Raw genomic sequence first — 23,237 nt, 5'->3', positions numbered from 1 at the left:
TCCTGGGGCAGCTGCCCAACTCCACCCAAATCTTGGCTATCTGAACTTGGAGGGCACAAAAATATTAGCCACTTCTCAGTAGAGGAGAGATCACCAAAGACATTCGTTCTGAACTAGCAAGCGGGTGAAGTCACAAAGTCACTGTTGGTCCTAGTTCCACTGTAGGCCAGGCTGCTGAGGCTTGGGGAAGGGAAAGGGCTGCAGGCCCATTCCAAAACAGCCCAACTCATTTCTTTATACAAACAAAAAGGGGAAACCTTGGTGCCAACAGCTTTGTCCTTAACAGAGGCCCTGGCTTACCCTCCCCATCTTTCCCTTTTAATGGCTGACTCAACTAAGGGCAGGGCTTATCATAACTGGGGTAGTGCTATTAGCTATTAGGTCCTCATTTGGGGAAGTGGTGAAAGAGGTTATGTCACATTTACCTAACGATATATGTAAACTAACAGGTGCTCATTACCTTAGTTGCTACTGAACTTGATGAGAAAGTGGTAGGGATGTGTTAAGAACCAAAGGTCTGAACTACTCCATAATCCAGGGCTTCAGAACAAGACACATTCAGAACAAGGGCTAGTTTTATTTTCAGAGAGAATCTTTTTTAATATAAAACAAAGATAAAACCCATCTCAACCCTGCAATCTGCCAGCATACCTTGTCTCTACAAGACACATGCTAGACCATAAGACTAAGTAACAAAGAGTCTTTAGGAGCATTTGGTTGAGAGAGATAGAAAAAGCAGGTCTTAGGGAAGCCTGGGCAAGCCCAAAGGCTGAGACACATTCCTGACACTAGAGCAGTCCCTGCCTTTTCAGATCCTCATATGTCTTCTTATTCACAACATTCCCACTGGAGTCTTCATACTCTTCCTGAAAGAGAAGAGGTACACTGTTAGCTTACACCTCCTAGGAACCAACATCTGGGTACCTGAGCTCACCCTGGCCTGATTCCACAGCGTTCATCTAAGGCAGCCCTTCTCAGCTGTGGTTCTGGAAAAGAATTAAGCCCCACTGCCCTAAGGCACCCATTGTGTGTAATGAACTAATTTCTCTCCTAGAAAAGTAACACTTATGACCCATCCTTGGGACATATGAGAAAACAGTTCATTCAAATCACTTTCTGTGTTTAAGATGAGGAACCCTGGTTGAGAAAGGCTAATCTAAGATGACAGTTTTCAAATGGTTCCTAACAACCCTCGGTTTCTGCCCAAGAGGCCACTGCAGAAAGGGAGGTTGAAAGGGAGGCCAAGAGGCTGGGCCTCCTCACTTCCAGAGCAGTTCTCTCATAAGCGATATCCCTAGAGTTCATTAAGGCATTTAAATCTCTTACATTATTATAAATAAGATAGCAATATCCGAACGTGAAGCTATTAGTTTATTAGAATTCTACATTACAGTGTGAAAAGAACATTGCTGCTAAAAAAAAGAACTACTGAAAACCACTAACCTGAAAGAAAAAGACTGGCTACCATACCTCATGCATATCACCCATTATTTCTGAAATCTGCTGTTTGGGATGACTACTCGAGACCAATAGGGACGTCTCCCCATCCCATGAGAGGCCCATCTCTCATTAAATGCTATCTTCAGAGGAGATCTAATATATAACGCGGATTCTCAATGTCTTAGTTTATAAATCCCCATGGCAAGACAAGACATTGGGTACTCCTGTTGGCCACTTCAAAATTTCAGTGAGAGAATACAATTCATCTTAAGACACAGATTTAAGTCTGACATATTTGATATAACAAATAACTTAGGCTTACATGTCATGAACCAGTTTATAGATACTGTCACATTATATTTGCTACTGCAGTGAACCAGGAACCATTTTTCACCTCCCTTCTACATGATGACTGAGCCCTGTCACTTGATGCTATCCTTGGCCTTATGGTGCTACCCACCTCAGTGTCAGGCTGCCATCGTTCTGATGCCTTCTGCAGTTTCAGCTTGGCCCACACTGCAGGATGAGAAATGAGCAGACTGAGTATCCACTGGGCACACAGTGTTACAACACACCCACCATTAGGATTCCCCTGGATGACTCTGCCTTTGAAGCTTCTGCTTGCCCCAAACTGGAATTTTGGTTCTGGACCACCCACAGACACTTCCAATGCAAAATTTACCATAATCTTCTCTGTTTTGCTGTAAAAGAAAAGTTGGATCGAATATAACCAAAGACCTCTCAGAATAGAGAACTGATGGTCTCAAAGGGAAGAAGTAAATGTGGTACAAGTTATAAGAATTACTGGACAAAGTGAACTGTCTTAAAGTTCACATAGAAGAAAAATAAAACATCAGACATTATCAAATATGTTTATTTGAAGTCTGGTGGATATATTTCAGACTTCAGAGGAAAAAAAAGAGGTAAAATAATATGGCCAAAAAGTCTGAAAGATAAGATGGCTCAACATATACTGGAGACATTAAAACAAGAATTCTGACAGCTCAACAACAAATTATCCCAATGAAGACAAAAAGGGGAAGATATCTACAGATACCACCACGGCTTCAGAGGGAGTGACCAGACATGTATATAAGACAGGACAGATACAAAAGCAGACTTAAATCTCTAAGAATGGTGTCAGGAAGGTGCACTCTCAGGACAAAGGACAGGTCCACTGGCAGAGAAGGAAGGTGATAAAATATTAATAGATGAAGGTAGGAAGGTACAACTACTTGCTTCCTATATTTTACATTTCCCATCGAGTAGATCTCTAAATTTGACAAGATTAGAAGGAACATCTCATAGAGAAAGTTGACGCCTAAGATGGGTAAAGAAATAGTAAAGGAGAAAACATGAGAAAGTGCTTAGCTCTGTCCCTAGCATATAGGTGCTCAAGTAATCATCTTTTCCTTGCTTGCTAATTGCTTTAAGTTAGCTGAAGTCCTCCGGCCCAAATAACATGTACGTCACCAAGGAACAGAGAATTTATCATGTGACCATGTGCCAGGGCAAGGCCCTGTCACTCTTTGTCCAGGCCATTCAAGAATCCAACCCAGAGTGGCATTAAAATACTGGAGATTGGAAATGCTGTCATAATTTTCTTAAAGAAAAAAATGGATGTAGGAAACTATAGACCAGTAAGAGAAATGTTACTCTTCAGAGGGATCTAAAAACAATTAGAAAAGAATGGGACCACCTCTGGGCACCAGCATGGGCTCACTAAGAATAACTGCAGTAAACCAACTGAATTTCCTGTTCTTGATGGGATAGCTGACCTGATAAAAAACCATAGACACATGACATTGTGACTTTAACAAAGCAATTGCTCTCATAAGCAATATCCCTAGAGTTCATTAAGGTGTTTAAATCTCCTACACTATTATAAATAAGATAGCGACATCCGAACATGATGCTATTAGTTTATTAATAAGGTGGATTTCTACCTAGTGAATACTAGTCAGTTATGACTAATCACTCAAATGGGGATCTCTGGTCACAATTCCACAGAGTTCTTTCTTAGATGTCATTTGTTAAACTTTTTAAAACGATCATAAGTCTGCAACAACAAAATAACTGACATAATAAATTTATAAGTGAAATCTTTCATTTAAGTAAACAAACAAAAAAATTATTATAATTGAAATCAAAATACTGAAACCCTCCCATCTGGCTATAAACTCTAAAAGAAAAACTTCCACAGAATGACTTAAAGCAATGACAAACAAGTAAATCCAGTGTAACATCTGTGCCAATGGGTTAATGGCTCTGCACACTCCATTCTTAGGAAATATGTCCTCCCGACGTGTTCTGGAAGGAGCAGTCCCCTCGAACAAGAAGCTATGTTAGCTTCCGGCTACTGGAGACACAGCTGACTGGACTACAGATAGGACCTGACCCGGCGATGCCCACCTTGTCTTTCTCAGGTTTTAGAAGTTGGGACACTGAGAGAATAAATGGACATTAGATGACGGTAGGCTCTGAAAACTGAAAGGGCACTCAGAGCAAGGACTGGAGCTGCCTTCATAGTGAGCTAAGGTTAGAAGATATAAAAAAGTGAAGAAGGCATATGTATAGAGAGAGGCGCAGCTGAATAAGCATATTCTTGCAAATAAGATGGAGGGCATGGAGTTAATTTTAATTGGCACGCGTCCTTATAACCAAAAATCCCTAAGATGTCTAGTTTAGATGCTTAAAATAAAAAAATAAAAAGCACGATCCAAGTTTAATTAAAAAAAATTATTCTGATAGGAAATAAAGAAAAATTGCAGAAATTCTACAGAATAAGATAATTCACTTAAATCCAATAATTAATTGATGCTTACTATCAGTAAGATGCCTGAGATAAAGTCTGTGACAGTCTTGTGGGAGCCAATATGTATCCAATCATCTACCTGTTATGAAAGTCTGAAAGGAAGCCAGAGAGTTAATCTAAGATGTTTACAAAAAGGAATAATGCCTAGGAAAAAAAAAAGGGGAGGAGGGTGGTGATAATAAATTTGTAGTACACCTAGGAATGATCTATTGAGGATCGGGGGAGAAAAAATGAAGAGAGACAGTGATACTGAGATAGAAACAAAACTCTAAATGCTATGCAGAACAGAGAACCTAAAAATATCAAAGGAAGTCATGATGGGTGGAAATAAAACACTAAATCAAAGAAGTGGCAATAATAAAAACATCCATGTGAGAGAAACTGATTAACCTAGACATTTGAACAAGGAGATAAATTCCGAAAATAATATGGATAATGGAATTATGACCCTGCCAACAATATTCTGGAAAAAACAAAAAAAATTTTTTTTTTCCTAAAATATCTCTGTATGGCTAATGAGAGACTGCATGAAGTTTCTTTCTGGAATAACCCTCAATGATCAATTCTTTAAAAAAATTCTACTTGATAAGCATGATTTAAAAGAAGGCAGAAAAGAAGGCAGGAAAGAGAAAAGACTGCTCTAAGACAGACATGGGTTTGATCCCTGGCTTTTTTCTCCTTACAAACTGTATGACCTTTAAAAAGTTACATAACTTTCCTCTTTTGAAAATGTGAATGACCTCCCACTTTACTGGTTGTTCTGAATATTAAATGAGTGTAAAACATCTCCCATTTACCTGGACCAGAGCTGGCACTTGATACGTGGTAGCTAATAATGCACTTGATACATGGTAGCTAATAATACTAACATCTAACTCTCAGTGAAGAGATAAAAGTAACTTTGGATCTCAGACTCTGCAGAGCAGCCCATGAGTGAAGGTGATGATGATGGCAGCTTATGCTTACTGAGCACATTCTATGTTGTGTGTCAGACATGATTGTAGCACTTGACCTGTATTATCTCATTTAAACTCTGAGACAGCTCTGTGAAGTAGGTCTACTATTACCACCCACATCTGATAAATATGGAAATGCAATTATATTAGGAATGTGGTACTGAATCAAATTTCCTCTTGAAGCATATCATTATCAACATGTAAAAAACTTGACAGAATCCATCACCAAGTCCTAGAGTAAAGATCATGGTAAGAGATCACAAAAGTAGAAAAATCATGTTTTATAAACAAGGTGAAAAAAATATTGATAGGCATGGTAAGATTAAAGACATAAAAACTACTGAATTATGAGAGTAAGAAATAAGTACTTAAGATTTACAATTCTTGAGCATTAAAATATAATCACCTCCTATAAATAATTCAATTGAACATATTAGTAGCAGAAAACAGATATTAGAAGCAGAATAAACTCTTAGTTGAAATAGTTAAATTAGAAATGTTAGAAAAATACCTATATAAAAGGAATAGGTTCAAGTTTACTAGATAATCTATGTAAATGAGAAATCTAAAAAAAAAAAACAAGAAAATCTTTCCAGCAAAGGAGTTAAATATAAGTTAAATACAAATAGATCAATCAATACATCGAGTGTCAAAGGCTTAGTATCCCTATACAATGATAAATATTAATGACTGAAGTAAAAAAAAGCCCACATTTGCTATCAAAATTTTGATAATTGGGAAAATGGTCTAAGTTTATGACAATAGAACAAACAAGCTATCAGATAAAGGAAATTTGAAAAAGAAAATGGGAGTGGTCAATATGGTTACAGTATAACATTGAGTTTATGCGGCTCAAATACTACAAAACAAAATACATACAAAAATGAGAGAAATGCAAGAGACAAAATTTAGTTGTATTTAGAAATGCCAACATGTCCCCATCAGAATTCAAAATAGATGTAAGTATGAAATTAAGGACCTGAACACTCTAAGAAGATTAAATAGCTTAGATGTAGAGAAAGATACTTCTTTTAAGGTATATCTAAACTTTAACAAGTCACTGATTATACACTGGACACAAGGATAAAATATATTCTAAATTCAGGGAGTATCTCACTACATAGGCAAAGAAAAATAAGAATAAATAAAATAGTTAAAAGGTGTCCAATCAACTAGAATTAAAAGTACTCTTAAATAATTTCTGAATTATTTTTAAAAAATCAGAATAAAATCTTTACAAATAAAGTTCTAAATATAACATTTATTGAATGGCTATTCCCAATGGATTCCTAACAGAGGGACATCTAGTTGTAAATGTTTGTATTAGAAAGGAAAAAGAAACAAAGAGAAAAAGTTCTTGACTGAAGACTTAAAGAAATAAACAAGATCACAGAAGTATTAATAGAAACAAGGAAATAATAAAACTCAGAATAGAAATAAAGCACTTGGTTTCCTACTTTGTCATAATAAATCTAGGAATTATATGGGTTATTAACTAAACAATCTTCTCAGAGTGGTCCCTTTATATGAAGATGTAATAATTTCTATTTAAACATAAACGGTTTCAAATGACAAGAGAATGTAGCAATGTAATATTTCCATTTTGTCATATAGTTTTGATCCCTAAACCAGGCAAGTGTCTCAAAGGAAAACAGGAAGCTCATCTTTTATTTATGAACATCAGTATAAAACTTCTGAACAGAATCCTAACAGAATAAATACATTAAAAGAATAGTCATTACCCAGCATAAGATAATCCAGGAACACTGTTTTATCCAATGCCTGACAGAAGTAATAAAAACAATCTTTTTTAGATAAACTCACAAGTCAACTTAAAATTAGTGTAGGTGCACAAGCATCGTTTCTTTTAAAAACAGCATCCAGGCAAGGATGACCTACCTATCTCATGCTTCTACTAAACGTAAGACTTGAGGGTAATGCTTGGGGATAACTATCCATGAAGAAAAATAAATACATGGAACAAAATTAATAAAAGTATCCCTTTGTTTTTGCAGTTGGCATGACTTTAAGCCTAAAATGATATAAATCTATCTTGAGGTATCGGAATAAATTAACTCAGGCAAATTGTAGGACATAAGAAAACACAGAAAAAATAAACTGTGACCTATTAGTGGCATATAGCTAGAAAATATAACTCAAAATGAGAATGCATTCAAAATGCAGCATTATAGTTCTAAGGTATTTCGTTTCTAATTTCTTCCCAGAAAAAGACTGACAAAAAATGAAGAGGCCAAATGGATAACCTGGCAATAGAGATACATTATAATTCTGATTGGAGGAACTGTATGATCCTGACTCCTAAATTAATAAGGGAAGACACGAAAGCAAGGAGTCCTCAAAGGTGACTACACATAAAAATCTTAATGAGAGTCTCTAGAGTCCATGGCTAATCAGGGAGCAGGGAGCTCCTCACAAGGTCATTTCTATTTGGCTCTGCCATGAAGGATATTTGAACAGCCTCAGAGATGGGAGCCAAAGGAGTGAGCAAGCAGCTGAGCAGTGAGAATGAGTGCCTAAAATTTACAAAAGTGGACTGGTAAAATTCCATTCTTCTCAGTCTAACCAGCTGCAAACTGAAAACGTGACAGAAGAGATAAACTCGAAAGAAAATAGAAAGCCTGCGAGGAAGATGCTAATGGCAGAAACAGCTACCACTGCCAGGTGAAAAGGGAGCCTGACTGAGGCCCCGGGTGCTTTAACAACACATTCCCTGACATTTGCTCACTTCACTCGTCCTCCAAGAGGTATTTCGCTGCTGAATTTCTGTGTATCTCTCCTGTCACTTCAGAAATAAGCTGAGACCAGTTCTATTTTTTCCTTCCTATCAGTGGTACTTAACATATTAAAATCAATTTAGAAAAATATACATATACTCATTCACTCAAAATCTTGCATACAGGGGAGTTCATAGCTACTAGTTAAAAGCCTCATTTCATACTCAGCCTAGGGCTCTTCTCAAGGGAGAAACAATCGGTACAACTAACTCATTCTCCTCAAAAATACAGTAATTATATGACTGTTGTAGCTTTTACATATCCACAACCTGCTGCCCTTAGGCCTGGATACACCAGGGTAATGGGAAAGTGAGCTGTAAGAGTGGCCACCTAATGTGGCCAAGGGAACAATAAATAAAGCCTACTTACAGGAGACAGCATCTTCAATTTGTGTCACATTAGCAAAGTGGGCAGTGTTTGGGATGCCCAAACACCTCATGCCATGAGCATGACGCCATTCCTGGAAGGAGAGAGAAAAAGGACAATGTAAAATGGGAAGAGCTGAACACAGGGCACTAACTCCACTCTCCTCATAAGCCCTGACCTGACCCTTTGCAAAAGACTCCACTAAAAAGCATTTCTTCTGTGGTTCATGTTTGTAAACAACTGGCCATGACTGACGAGACACAGATATTTCAAAGCAGCATTGCACTGTTTGCCTCACTGGGGTGGTTTATAAAACCAAGATCCTAAACAAAACAAAACAAACCAACCTAGATCCTAGATTTAGCACTCTTTCAGATAAAACCTCTCAAGACTATGGAAGAACACCACAACCAACCAGTCACCTATGCAGTTTGCACCATCAGCATGAGTAAGGGTTATTGGCGGCAGGTAAGTGCCATCTTTGTAAACAAAGAAGACTGTTTATCAGATATAGGAATGTGAAAAAGAGCAGGGAGAGGCACTAACGTAATGATAGTTTGGGCTGAGGGATGGCATGTGGCATGGGCTTTATCCTGGATGCCAATTCCAATTTACTGGAAGTGATGTTGAGAAAGATTGAGACTACTCAGGGGCTCAGCAGAGAAGACCCAGGATCAGTTAGTACTATGTCTGAGGGAGGGAAGGAGGGAGAGCGTACAAATTCACAGTCCTTGGTCTAGTAAGTCTTTTTCATTCTGTAAAATTTCCTTCCAAGTACTAAGAACTGAAGGCAGAAACAAAATGAGGGTGAACCCACTTACTGGAGCACCACCCAGAATAACTTGGTAAATGTCATGACTTTAGTATCTTTTTTTCAAGGAGGCAAAGACCAATTTAAGACCCAAAGAAGGAGGAAGTCAGCCCTTCCTCGTTCCTGCGTACTAGCACTGGGGTAGAGAAATGACCAAGGAGTCAGAGATTGGTCTAAGATGCTGGCAGAAAGACAAAAAGAGGGAAGTACGAGAACAAGTGAGAGAAAACCCAAATGAGGTTCAAACAGCAAAATGGAAAAATGCCGCCGGAAACTCTCAGGTGTTATCCAAGGGGCACTGGCGCCAGAGACCACATGCCACATGCTTGACTGGAGACCCACTCCTTCTCTGATTCTCTTAAGCTCCGGACACTAGCGATACTCTCAGGCTGCTCCTATCCTCTTCTCTGAAGACTCATGTTTCATACTGCAATTTCCAGGAGAAATGGCTCTGAATTCCTTACAGCAAAGTGCCGCTGAAAGGCCTTGGGACCTCGGTAGGTGTAGTTTCCACAAATCTCACAGTTGTAGTTGATATTCAGGCCATGAAGCTTATACAGCCAGTAGGGAATGGGCTACAAGAAATCAGAAAAGAAACAGCATTAGAAGAGTGTCTGCATCTGCTTCCAAATGGAAAATGGGGAGAAAGATGGTAGTGCTGGGACTTACTTTGCCATCCCAGCCAAGGGGCAGGTTTTTGGGGTTGTAAATGATCTCGTTCTCTTCATCTTCACTTTCACTCTCACTGATCTGCTCTTCCTCCTCTTCTTCTCGCTCTTCTCCTGTTCTTGCCTGCTTGCGCTGTACATTTTCATGAGTGAGATGCCGCTGTTCCTAAATCAGGTCCATAAATGAAAAGTGAAGCCACAGAAAAGAAGTGGAAAGCGAGAAGGGAAGTTTCCTATTTTCCTACAACCCATGCAGATTCTATTTCTAGGGATAAGGTTTTCTTTCTTGTAGAATAAAGGAGAAGTCTGCCTTCATATCAGAACTCCTATCAACAAGCCTTCGTTAATTCCTCCCCAAAGGTCGAAGGTTTTGTCACTTGCCTAAATTACTCATCTGTAGCCAAAGATAATCACAGAACAGAGAACAGTCTCTAAAATATTTCTTAACCAGTCCTTTCTTTCCCTTCCCACTATTACTGCCCTCACAAAGATGAAAACCTTCTAACTTGCCCTGGGTCCCTCCTCACTCCAGTCCAGCTTCTACTTTGTTTCCAGGTTTATCTGCTTAAAAAACCCAATCTAATAATACACTTTGTATAAAGTGCTTTTATTGGATTTCTACTGTTTATAGGACACAGTTCAAATTTCCAACATAACACCAAATTTTTCTCTGACCACTCCCTCCCTCACAAGGCACTCTTCATACACACTGAATTTCTCATTTCCTGAACCTCTAATTTCCTATCGTAATATTTTACCTTCACGGCTTGCCATTTCCTCTAGCTGAAATATTTTTTCTTCCTTTTTCTACTGAGAAAACTCAATCTCAGTGTATTATAACATGAATCACATCCCACACATTTATTTGTCTCCCAACCACAAAGTGGATTTTTCAAGGGCAGAAGGCTGCGTCATATAAACTACTGTATCCAAAGATTCAGCACAATGTCTGGAAACCAAAAGATTATCAATAAATGGTGAAATGATAACAAAAACCGTATTGGTATATGACAACAACTTCTGGAAACCATTTTGGCTGGAATTCCAAAGAGAATGGTGCCACCTCCTGGCAAGGAAAGCAAAATGCTCTCAAAAGAGGGAGAAAGTAATAGGTAGGTACGTACACCTTATGTCAAGGGCACAAATTAGCTTCCCAGTCATCTTCAGGAAACTGGCAACTCAGACTGCTGCCCATATTAGTAAAACCTAAGTTTACTGTAGAGAATATAAGTGTTCCCAATGTCCAACGTCTATTCTCCTTTTATTGAAAGCAGCTGTAACAGACGCAACCAAGTGACTAAATTTGTAGTGATAATATTGACTAGATTTATAGCTACTATATATCTGGTCCTTAAACAAGAGCAGAATGAAAACATCCATGGCAACTGACAAAGATACATAAACAAGCTACCTAAGCCAGAGCCACCCACTCAGAACACCATCTGAGCATTTGTAAAGGGAAAGGCTCTGAAAACAGTTGAAAATCGCACAAAGCCGACAGTTATCAGAAAGGCTAGTTTACTGCAGGATGCCCAGAGGCACTGCCCACAAGTGCTGCCCTTTCTTCCACCTTCCCTTCCCTGAAAGAGAGGTGTATTCCTCCCTATTCCTCCTATTCCTCCTATTTCTGACTGAGATAAGCATTCTGGCCAGGTTAGGCCTTTTTCCACCCCAACCAAGCCCCCAGATCCTTCTTGAAAGAATATTCAAGGAGCAGCTCATAGCCAGCTTTGAACCACTAACATGCTAGCCCCAATAAGTTTCTCACAATCTTGTGAATATGTAATACCTTTTCATGGTCATTGACACCTCAAGAGCTGCTGTGAGTAGCCTTTCTCTTACTTCCCTTTTGAGTGTCTGCTTCTTGGGTTATCCCCTGGGTATATTCCAGAGTTCAGGCAAAGAACATGCACCATTTTGGATACTATACTGAGAGGAGAGTCTAGTCTTTCCACCTAGCCTCATGAGAATTAGGCAACCTTGGGAATATTGCCAAACATGGACTCCTAAGAACAGAAGAGGACCTCACTGAAGGGTCAATTACCCTGAGAAAACTCCATTTTCTCTGAACTAGTTTAACACCTACCTTTCTTTTATCAAGTAAAAAAAAGATCCTATGAGTTCATATTTCTCTTACTCTCATACTCTAGCATTTATAGTTCTCAGCAGAGTTGGTTACTCACCCCAAGAATCTCTACATATTCGTAGATCTGGGCTTCTAGGAAAGCAATGTCTTTGTTCCTCTCAGTGTCTCTGAGAACAAGAAACAAACTATCACTCTAGGGTTCTTTTACCTCATGCTTGTTCCCTATATCTGAGAACATTTATTACACCAGTGCATTAAAAATTATAAGCACATGAGAAACATCATGCTCTGAAAGCAAATGCTCTGTTTGGCTCAGGACTCACTCATAGAAGTACCGAGGTTATTTCTTAGAATGCATGGAAGCTTCCTTTTAGACCTCATTCTAGAAGGTAAAAGACGTACCCAGATATTTAAATTTCCATCATTATAATCTATAAAGAAAACGTGTTACAGAAGAGTGAGCTCAGGAATAGGCAGACTTGGGCCCAAATCCTGACTTTGTTACTTACTAACCGTGAGAAAGTAGACACAGTTCCATAACTTTTCTGAGTCCTTATCTGCAAAAACTCAGGATAACAACTACTTTTCAGGGTGGTTGTGAAAATTAGAAACACGTAAAAAATGCCCTGTACAAGCCTGTGGCTCAAAAATAGATCCAACTGTCATCAGGAAAAATAAACTTAGGAAAATAGTTTTTGAACCTATTCAGGCTCCATAAGCTATTAATGCAACAAAAGGTATCTTAAGCAGTTTCAGCCTTATGGACTTCACCCACTCTTAATCACCTGAGTGCAGATTGTCCTTGGTTTATAACAATGACAGCACTCTCTGCTATGAACAGAGAAAAAGAACAGACTGGACTCTATGGATAAAACAGGCTTTAAAATCTCTTGTGATACAAATCCTGCATAGGAATAATATTTAAAAACTATGCACACAGGTGCTATGCCAGCCACTCACCGCTTGGTGCCCTTTGACTTGGGATTTTTGGCAAACAGGGAGGTGTCAAGTGACTCCAGGGACTTTCCTTTGGTGCTGAATAGCCTCTGGGCTCGCTCTTCTAGGGTCCTAAGGAGAAAGGAGGGGCAAAGGATTTCAGGATTACCTTACCACACAGACTTGCTTATTTTCACAATCAGAGACGACAGAAAGAATGGTTATCAGAGTCACACAGAAGATCATGCAAACACAGTAAATGGACAGTTCTGACAGAAAACCAGTCTCTTACCCGCCACACTTCAGGCCTAAAGCTAAGAGTGCAGATTTTAATCTGTCCAGACCCAGGGAGGCCAACTCCTGTATAAAAAGAGACAAGTTATAATTTTGTAGAAGATTTTGAGAAACAACGAATGTTCAAACCTAGGTCTTTGCAGGCTAGTGTGTGGGTGTTCCTGAAGCTAGCAGTAAGCTCAAACTCTCCTACGGACTGACTCTGTGGTCAGGTTCATACGTAACCATACTGATAATGTTTCATACCTTCACTACAACTTAATATTATGGAAAGATTGGGGGAAAAAATTTATCCAGCTACTTTGAAATTTGTGAAATAATAGTTCTAACTATATTAAGTTGTAGTGGACGTATGAAACATTACCAGTATGGTTACGTATGAATCTGACCACAGAGTCAGTCCGTAGGAGAGTTTGAGCTTACTGCTAGCTTCAGGAACACCCACACACTAGCCTGCAAAGACCTAGGTTTGAACATTCGTTGTTTCTCAAACTGGTGTCTTATCATAAGTCCATGGCATTAAAAACAGGAAATCGAGTGGTCTCTCAGAGGAGTTAACAGGCAAGACCAGTATAGTGGCTAAAGAAAACATACCTCCCAAGAGGAGAAAGCAGAGAGGTCAAGATGGGCTCCAGCATGGGTCAGGGCGCTGCTCGTCTCTTTCTGGCAAGAAGAATAAGATGATGTTCATTAAGATCTAGGTTTAGAATGAAGGCAAGGGAGCCATCTAAATTACCAGCTAAATTATACACACGTATGAATAAGAATCAAATTCCCCCAAGAGCAGAGCGAAAAACCGGACAGTCTATTCTCTCTCCGAGAATTCAGGAAAACTCAAGTTTATCCCCAAGGGTGAACATACATAGTAGAGATTGCTAGCCCATAATTTCATCAGTTTTTGGTCAGTAGGAACCACGCAGCAGTAATGACATGCTTGGTGAAAATCCTGGGCCCAGCCAATGGCAAGTGGGCCCTGACAAATTTCACTGCAAAGTGCACAGAGATAGCCTAGCATAGTGGGCAGAGAACCCCTCAGGGGCACAACTGATCCCGAGGGATCAGCATCTAATGCCTTAAAGCAGAAGCTTAAGATTATAGTAAAACAGTTACTTCAATTCCCTGGCATGTCCTCCCCCACATCCCCGCTGAAGCTCACCGGCCATCCAGGAAAGGTACCATTCTCCCATTTCTTCTCAAACTCATTTTGAATCTTCCCGAAAAGTTCATTCTGATCTTGGAGAGGCTTCACTCTATCTGTGTAATCCTGAAGGTACTCAAGCAGCATCTCCAGGTATCTACAGAGAAACAAGCAATACAGAGAAAGAGGGTTTCTATTTTTGATATACTGTTATGCCCTATAAAATATATTTATAATTCTAGTGATACTAGTTTTTAAAACACTACTTTTTAACATGAGCTTACAACTGACTTTTTTTCCTAACATGTCATCTCGATTCTGATCTTTCCCATCTTATTTCCTCCTCATTATATAATTCCAAATAAAGTCTTAACTCACACATAAAAGATTTCAGGTAAAAACAAAATTGATTTCAGGTCAAAATAAAATGTTATTTTATCACTAACCAGAGGTATAATAATACAAACAAAACTTAACACCTATACGTCAGACTCAGGCACCTTACTTAGTCACAATCTGAGAGTTTAATTTTTCCCCATTAAACTCTAAAGACGCAGAAGTCTCTGGATGGGAGACTTCCTTCTACAATGAGACAAAATTAAGAACGTATGGCCATAAGATTGCAGATGTGCTCACAGACACATATTCTTCCAGAGCCAAAGTATTACAAATGTTTTAAAACTATCGTTCAAATCCCTAACCTCCAAGAAATCTGGAAGTCATTCATGAATGCTTTTTAAGCAACGAAATTCAGAATTCTGCCCTCAAATCTTTACAGTAAATAATCTTGTAATCAAATCCAGAGGAGGCCTAGAAGCAGTAATGCTTACCTCTTGTACTCTGCATTCTTCCTTTCTTTAGGAATATCAAATAACTGGTCAAAGATGGATAGGTATGTGATATAATCCAGCTTCTAGAATGAGAAAAGAAACAAGAGTTTCAGTTTGGTGTCTCTATCAAGTTACAAAATAATCTCCAATACACGAGATTAAAGTTGTTGCCTAATAAAGTACCGAGGCCTGGCTCATTTAGCCTCTTTTTTCCCCTCTGTTTAATTCCCATACAGTTATCAGACACATAATTAGCTCTGCAAAATAAAGATCGAGTTAATAAACAGTAAACTAAAAAGAAATATTTGTTAAACACTTACATGCCAGGCACTTGGTTAAAGACTGACACCCATTACATCCTAAAATAAGGTCCTGGAAAGTGCCATTTGTTCCCTCATTCAATCACTTATTGAGCAACTTTGGACCAAGGACATGGATACAGATGAGAACAAGACAGACATGGAATCTGCCCTCACGAAACTTTAGTCACTGAACTTTTGGGACAGTTCCTCACAACTTCCAAGAGGAACTTAATCATATACTTGTGACCTTTCTGAGATTGTTATATTAAATGTCATCTCTTGTGAGAAGTTAATGTCTTTTAAGACGTTAAATAGCCCTGGTTCGTATCTTCCATGTACCTAGTACTATGTGTGCCTAAACAGTTCAATATTTATGAATTTTTCTAAAATTTATTTTTACAAAAACAAAATATGCTTGTTGTATTAAAATATTAAAATTTATTAATAAAATTACTTATTATATTCATGTAGAAACCTGGCTTTCACTTTGAATACTGTTTTAGTCTAAGCATATCACTTCTTTAGTATTCGCATAACAGTTATAAAACATAAGGAAAATCCTCTAATTGCTTCATCTAGCAGGCCCAGTCCAGCATCATGACTCACCCCTAGATTCAGAACCTCTCCCTCTCCTGGTCTTACCTCAGAGGCTTTCAGGTTAATGTATTTGAGGTAACAGTCATGGAGATCGAGGTAACGACCGTATCCCTCCTCATCTGTGAACTCCACCAAATCTGAAGGAATCAGAGATACCAATGATTCAGATATTAAAGACCACTTTCTTAGACTTACTTGGCTTTTCAAATGGACTGTTAGTCCCTTGTTTCATAAAGTAGACCTTCACCCAAATGCTGTCTCTATGTTCACAGAGTGAATAGACCTCAGCTTTCCAGGCAAGTAAATTTAAGTTAGGCTAGCACAAAATTGAGTATTCCGTCCAAGGCCAACGTAGAAGGTCAATATAGTCCAGAGACTAGCAAAGAAAAAACCAGTAAGAAAATCTGACTACAAATTTCTCTGGAGCCCTGTTTTCTAGGGCTCTCAGGGCAAACTGAGCTGTTATTAACTTGTACTTCTGCTAGTGCTGGATGGAAATGCTAAATCCTATTTAAAACTCTACTTACTTTGTGCCTCTTCACTTGGATTCTCTCGAGCCTTCAGGAGCTCCTCAAATTCCACTGACATTGGCACACAGATCTGATAAAAAAAGAAAAAAGCTCAGGTGGATTTTTCAATATAAAAGTTGCAATACTATAGAAATGGGCTATGCAGCAAATTAGACTTTTGACCCTTTGGCCTTGATTTTTCTTCAGGAGCCTACTACTGTTCTCCAATTATCTTGCTTTTTTCTTTTCCTTTTCTGTATTGCTTGACTAAAAATTGCTAAAGTAACACATGCTCACAAAAACTCAACACAAAAAGACAAAATGAAGAATCAAAGTCCCCCTTTATTCTTCTGCAAATAGTTAACCACTGTTAACGAACCTTTTTTTATGCCAGTCATTCCCAAACTTTGCTGCACATTAGAATCACCTAAAAGTGTGTTAAAAAATCCTGATGCATCTGATACCAATTTAATTAGAAAGAGAGCAGGTATCAGTACTTTAAAGATCCCCAGGTGATTCAAACATGCAGCAAAATTCGGAAACCACTGTTCTATGTGTTTATATGTATTTATACAAGCACACACTAGTGGGAGCAACGTTATTGTTGTTTTTCAATCCTTTATATAACCTCACCTTTCTACTACGGCTGGAATATGGCTAACACGCTGGAATGGGACATATCTTCTCTCTTGATTAGCAAAAGACTCAAACTCTACCCTCCAAGGGAGGGTGGCGGAAGTGGGGGATACATATGTAGGTATGTGAGATTATATTCATCTATCTCCACTTAACTTCAATTGCTTTTCCTTTCTGGTATTTTCAGTCTTTTCCTTTTTCCATCTGTTCCTTTAAACAGGTACATCTTTCTCATCTTTCTTACGATCTTTCTGTTTCTCTTCTTCTATTTTCTGCCAGTCTTTCAAATCTATGTTCCATACTCCATACTATTTCCCCATTACCCACTCTTACCCGTGACCAGATTTTCATTCCCAATACTTCAGTGGAGCAGCAACCCTGGCAGTTATCAGTCAACACCAACACCAGCTGATATCAGAGACTTCCTTTCTAAAACTCTCTTTTGCTTAGCATCGGTTAAGATAACATTACCCGAAGCTGTCATTTGACTTCTGTGATGGAAGTCCTCCAAGGCTCCTTTTCAGTCGGTACCTTGTGAGTGTACCCCAAGGCACACAGAGAAACTCCAACACTCTCCCTTCACACTGTGTTTCTCCCACAGCTCTATGAGTCATGGCTTCAACCATCAAGTTCACGTGATAATTCTCAAATCTAAATCATGATCCTTTACCTCTTGCTTGAGCCCCAGTCGCTTAACTTCAACAGTTCAGGGGACATTTCTACCTAGATATAATATCCCCTGAAAACATATAAAAATTCATCTTCTACTGCAAATGAGTTATCTCTTTCTTCCTTATTTCTATCAAGGGAGAAAACAACTTTCAAGTTACATAGCCATGAAAGCTCAGTCATTGCCGACCCGTCCCTCTCCACTTCCACAGCCATGACTTGTCCCCTCTCCCCCTAAAATTCCTTTGATTAGCTGTGCAAGATGCTTAATAGGTTCTAGACAATTTAGACATAATCCCTGCTCCTTATAGTTTTATGATATAGTGGGGCAGACATTCATTGTCATAAAATAAGAGGCTCATAAAGAAAGGAAAGATCAATGGCAGGGGTAAGACTAGGTAAGATATCTCATGTGAGTTGGCCTCTGGGCTGAATCTTAAACGTGTAATGATCACTAGAAGTGAGTAAAGCCTCTTTGTGTTAGCTGGATGCTCTAGGCAGCAGATTTTAAGACAATTAGGAGTAGAGGTGAAATAGCCATGAAAGATGAAATGGAGAGGACTGGGCAGGGAGAGCCTAGACCATGATAAAGATAGGACAAAATCTTGACCAACCCAATGGAGAGCTCTGCAGCAAAGATTACTCATAAGAAGAGTCTCACACTGGGCAGAAATAGCCAGGCTACAATCTCCCCCACTGTGCTGAGTCACTGGTTGGGGATGCCCATCAAAAGAATGGCTTTGGCTTAAATCTGAGGGGGATCCTAAAAGAATTGGAGTTGTAGGATGTCCGCTAAATACATTCCTTGCAGCTAAACACCAAGTTCTTTATTGAAGGAACATAAGAGTAGCACATCTCCATTTTCCTTAAACCTTTCCTTTAGCAGGCTCTTCTTAGACAGGTTTGGAGAAAATACTTTTTAAGGCCATACCTCATTTGGGTGCTTCCGGTGGAATTCTTTTATTTGCTTGAGTCTATTGTAGAATTCAGCAAACTCATTGGGTCCTGAAATGGCATTGAGCTCCTCCTTTCGTAACCTGCAATTTCAGAAAAAAACCCAAAGAACAGAGCACAAAATCAGTTCTTTGACCATGGCTCCTCAGAAATACTAACTCCTGGATTGGCTATGACTGTCACTTACCCATCCTTATCATCATACAAATCCCTCAGGTTCCCACTGACTTCCATATACCTCTGAAAGGCAAACACAAACCCATGAGAATGAAGCAATGTGTACAATTATAGAGCTAAGCAATCAACAAAGGAAACCTTGAGTGATGTGGTGTTAAAAGTTCCTGTGCTTTCAGGTACCTTTAATAGATAGCACTGATTCCTGGTTAGTGTTTAAAGCAGGTCAATTTGAAGACTACCTAAGTGATGGGATTCAAGGGGTGGCAGAGAGTTCCTATATTTACATACTACTGAGGCTTAACTTTCCCCAGAAGAGTCATAAAAGACAGCCATATGGTAAACAGTATTTCACACCTAAGACTCTCGAAGATAAAAGGGTGGCCCAAGATGATCTTTACTACTTCAAAAAGCTTGATTGAGGAGTGCACATCGCACAGCTAGCTTCCTTTGGATTCAAACTCAGGATGGAACAGGTACATAGTCTCTCCTCCAAAACTTAGGGACCAGATCTGCCTTGGAATTTGGGATTTTCAGGTTCAGAAAGGTACTATATATTATGTAATACCCCTAGTAGAATCTGGAACAAATATTAATAGTTCTGCAGTGAAATCTATGCATTATTTACTAAATGGGATAAAGACCATAAAAAGCCTCTCATATGTTCAGGTCAGGTTTTGCTGCCAAGTGAGATCAAGTCAGTTATTATCAAGTAATAACAAAACAAATAATAAATCGTTTGTTTTCAGAATATTTTGGATTTAGGAACTCCAATAAGGAACTAAGGGCTGTGATACTAATTATCTACTACAAATCAGAAACTGATTAGGTCTTTTATTCCTTTCTAAACAGATTTCAAACATATGCAAGAGTAGAGATCATAGTATAATGAACCTCTACGTACCTATCACTCAGCTCTAATGAGAATCAACATTTTGATTTTGATTAGTTTTTTAAAAGAAACTGAACTACTACTACGCAAATGCAGACAACGTAGGCAAAAATACTTCAAAAACGGTGCATTCTCAGAGCGAAGAGACAGTACCTGAGTCATGGACTCCTCATAACCTATCTAAGCACTTCCATGAGATGCAGAATGCTATAAGAAGGGGCGTTTTCCCGGGTAACAAAGAATTTCGCATTCCGAGAGGTGATGAAGGGCAGTTCAGACCCTCAGGCTTAGCAGCCGCGAGGACGTCTCCAGGCAGACAACTCAGGACTAGCCACTCTGGTTATTTTTGGCCAGGGCTCAGGTGACCCCCGCACCTCGCCTTCCCTCTCTTTCCCAGCTCATCCCGACCCAGAGAATCGGACACCCGGGCACTCACATCTTGCATGGCCCGTGTGCGGTGGTCAGAATTGATCTGGTCCCGGAGCTGAAGAAAGGCAAACAGTAACACAGACGCCGTTAGTCGGGAGTTCTGGAGTTAGAAAGGCCGCCCGAGGGCGGAGCTTATCCGCTCAGATCTTAGCGACTAAAGCAAGTCGGCCTTTGGGGCGCTGGATCCGGGAGGTTACCAAGGCCGGAGCTCGAGGAGGGAGCCCAGAAGGGTACCGGGGGTGGGGGTGGGGCAGGCGCGGGGAGAGTCCGAAGATCAAAGAAAGCTCTCGGAGATTACACACGGGGATGGGGCCCAGCCGCAGATGGAAGCCCCTACCCAGGCCCAACTCACCGTGGACTTCTTAGTGAGCATCTCTTTGGCCATGACGTCCATGAGCCGTTCCTTCTCCTCGTGATATCGCCTTTGCTGCTCCAGAATTGTCTCCATCTTTCCTAAGCCTCCGCAACTCAATTCAGACCTACAGGGCCGGAAACAACTCCTGCCGCCTTGCGCGCCTGAGTCCCCACGCAGCCGGTCCGCCTGTACCAAAGTTCCGCAGTGCCGGAAGTACCTCGGGGACTGAAGGAAAAGTGAGCACCACCAGGAGAGCTCGTCTGTGCCATTGAGATCCCAGCAGTGCCCCCTCCTGGCCGGGGGTGTGGTGGAGTGATGTCGATGGGTTTGCAGGCACCTACCTCTAGGGGGCGCACAGAAATCAAGGAACCCTAAGATTCGGGGCGGCTTCCTGAGGCCCGCCAGGCGGGCAAGGATTAAGGAGTAGCTGAAGAGCAAGGATGGAAGGTGGGGGACAGGAACTTGAGTCTCTAGCTCTCCTTGTGACTTCTGACAATGTTTTCTTCTTCCCTGGCCTTTTCAGTAAAATGACGACGATGGTGGTTTTGTGTTGTTTCTTTTGTGAACGAAGAGGGCATTCTGTAATAAAACTGACAAGTCCAGTGAGGAAGGTAACTTTATAGGGTGATCTGATCATAAATTCCTAACCGGGCAGGTCAGGGTGGGCATATAACTTTTTTAGTAAAAGGTTTAAGCAAACCTGTCCATTGTGTTAGCACACCTTTGGAGTACCAGAGCAATCCTCTTTTTTAGACCCCTCTTGGCCAGCAAGTAATCGAGGGCTAGGCAAGTGTCAAGGACCACTAGAGCAAGAGAATTTAGGGACTTTTGCTGGGCAGCAATAGTCTTAGCCTTTTTTTTTTTTTTTTTTTTTTTGGCTATTTGTCTGGTGGCGGTGGACAAATTCCTAATCATAGCCCTATTGACATATATTCTGGCACTAGGGATTAGTATGCTGAGTATACTTTGTCCTTATCTTGTCATCATAACCGGCCAGCATTTCTCTTTTGGGCCTTGTGATCTGCCTTTGGTCCTGTTAAAATAGTTCTTTGTTAAAATAATTTGTCTTATGGAAAGGAGGGGGGTCCTTATGAATAGATAAAGAAGTGACAAATTGCCCCAACAGGCAGAGTTCTTATATTTGCCAACTGTCTAAATATCGATGTGCCCATCCTTTAGTCCGGGGATCTTCTTCTATAGTGAAAACAAAATGAACCTGGATGGCGCACGTTTCCTCTTCTCTCATGCCCTAGTACTCTCGTTTATGGATTTATTCATAGGTGTGACTGAGAAAATTTTTGCAACCAAGTGTGAAACCGTTTATATGCTTTGCAAAATCCATCAGAGTGGCATCCAATAGAAAGAACAGGCTTACATGATTTGGCTATATCGTTCTAATTTTGTCATGTAGACATTTAGAGATCAAGTAAGGAAGAGATGAGGGGCAGATTTAAATTTAAATTCAGTGGGCACAGATAATGATAAGCAGGGGGTAGGAGCCTCTGATTTTTAAATAATATCTACCTAAAAGACGAAGTTAAATCTGAGAAAACAGTGACATTAGGAATGGTATTAAAGTTGGTAACTGGAGCAACTAGTGCCAGGTATTGTTATTTTATCAATTTAGAGATTTGGTGACATACCCAAGAACTAGTTAAATTTCCTCTCGTAGCAGCACTTTGAGATAGTTTTACTAAAATATTGTCTTTCCAAACATCAGAGAGAGAAATGAAGGAGAGAGTAAGAAAAGGAGAAAAACTGGGTTTGTTCTTATGTTGATAATCTTCCCTAAAATACAGTGTAGCTTTATAAACAAAGGTCAGCAAGAGAGAAAGACAAGAAACTCAAGTTAGGAATCTTTGTGAGGACTGGTGTGGTACAGGCCTGGTTCTGTTCCTTGGGAACAGTTGTCTACTTCAGCTGTCATCTTCTTCTCGTCTTGTTGCTTGGATTTTGGTCAATTGGAGTTTGGTTTCATTGATGGACTGGGAAGCCCATTCAGCAACAGGGTCTGGGACCTTTTTCAAATGAGAAATGGGAATCCATGACTACACATCTAATAATTTAGCAGCAGGTGGATTGGTCAGAAGTACCTGATAAGGCACTCTTCAGCTATGATGAAGGTCTTTGAGTTGGAGTCTTTTCTGGCACATAAAATCCCAGAAGGCACTGTAGAAGGAACCTTTAACAAGGTTATTGTTATGTTAATAGGGTGTTGATAAGCTCCTTACGGTAATGTAGGAGATCTCCTTTGATAAGTCCTTCATCTAGGTGGAGCGGATGACCTGTGATAATCTCAAAAGGGGAAAGTTTATGTTTTCCAGTGTGGGTAGAAGGAAGGTTAAGGAAGACCTTAGGGCATGGCAGACTAAACGCCATGCAAATTTTTGCCAATGGCATCTTTATTATTCCATTGGTTTTTCTACTAGTCCAGAGGATTGAGGATGGTAAGCATGGCGGAAATGCTGATAGGCTAATTGTTACAAACAATTGTTTTGAACAATCTGTCCTATAAAATGAGTTCCTTAATTACTACGAAGTTCTTGAGGGACTCCTCCAAGATGGAATAATTTTTTCTAATAGAG

At 39.8% G+C, this 23,237-nt stretch overlaps 1 protein-coding gene across 1 annotated transcript; it reads right to left on the bottom strand.

Annotated features, from left to right (window-relative positions):
• Positions 1-557: 557 nt before the first annotated feature.
• SF3A3 (splicing factor 3a subunit 3) lies at positions 558-20,852 on the bottom strand. Its single transcript, XM_039851070.1, has 17 exons — positions 20,650-20,852; positions 20,305-20,352; positions 18,990-19,042; positions 18,780-18,885; positions 16,562-16,634; positions 16,080-16,171; positions 15,136-15,218; positions 14,324-14,462; positions 13,762-13,830; positions 13,166-13,233; positions 12,898-13,005; positions 12,035-12,104; positions 9,853-10,017; positions 9,648-9,758; positions 8,376-8,466; positions 1,901-1,956; positions 558-866 (listed from the first exon to the last, which is right to left on the bottom strand). Exons 1-17 carry the CDS (start codon positions 20,743-20,745, stop codon positions 789-791), a joined length of 1,506 nt encoding a protein of 501 aa, XP_039707004.1. The 5' UTR covers positions 20,746-20,852; the 3' UTR covers positions 558-788.
• Between the last annotated feature and the right edge of the window lie 2,385 nt (positions 20,853-23,237).

This window comes from Pteropus medius, unplaced genomic scaffold (genome assembly GCF_902729225.1).
Source record: "Pteropus medius unplaced genomic scaffold, Ma_sr-lr_union100, whole genome shotgun sequence".
Taxonomy (NCBI): Eukaryota; Metazoa; Chordata; class Mammalia; order Chiroptera; family Pteropodidae; genus Pteropus; species Pteropus medius.
The sequence above is the reverse complement of the archived record's forward strand: the minus strand, read 5'-3'. Positions and strand labels throughout refer to the sequence as shown.

Coding starts and splice junctions, on each gene's coding strand:
- SF3A3 (XM_039851070.1), bottom strand. CDS start 20,745: ATGGAGACAATTCTGGAGCAGCAAAGGCGATATCACGAGGAGAAGGAA. Junction 16,172..16,561: donor TCCAAGTGAAGAGGCACAAA/GTAAGTAGAGTT, acceptor TGATTCCTTCAG/ATTTGGTGGAGTTCACAGAT. Junction 12,105..12,897: donor AAGTCAAAGGGCACCAAGCG/GTGAGTGGCTGG, acceptor TCTTGTTCTCAG/AGACACTGAGAGGAACAAAG.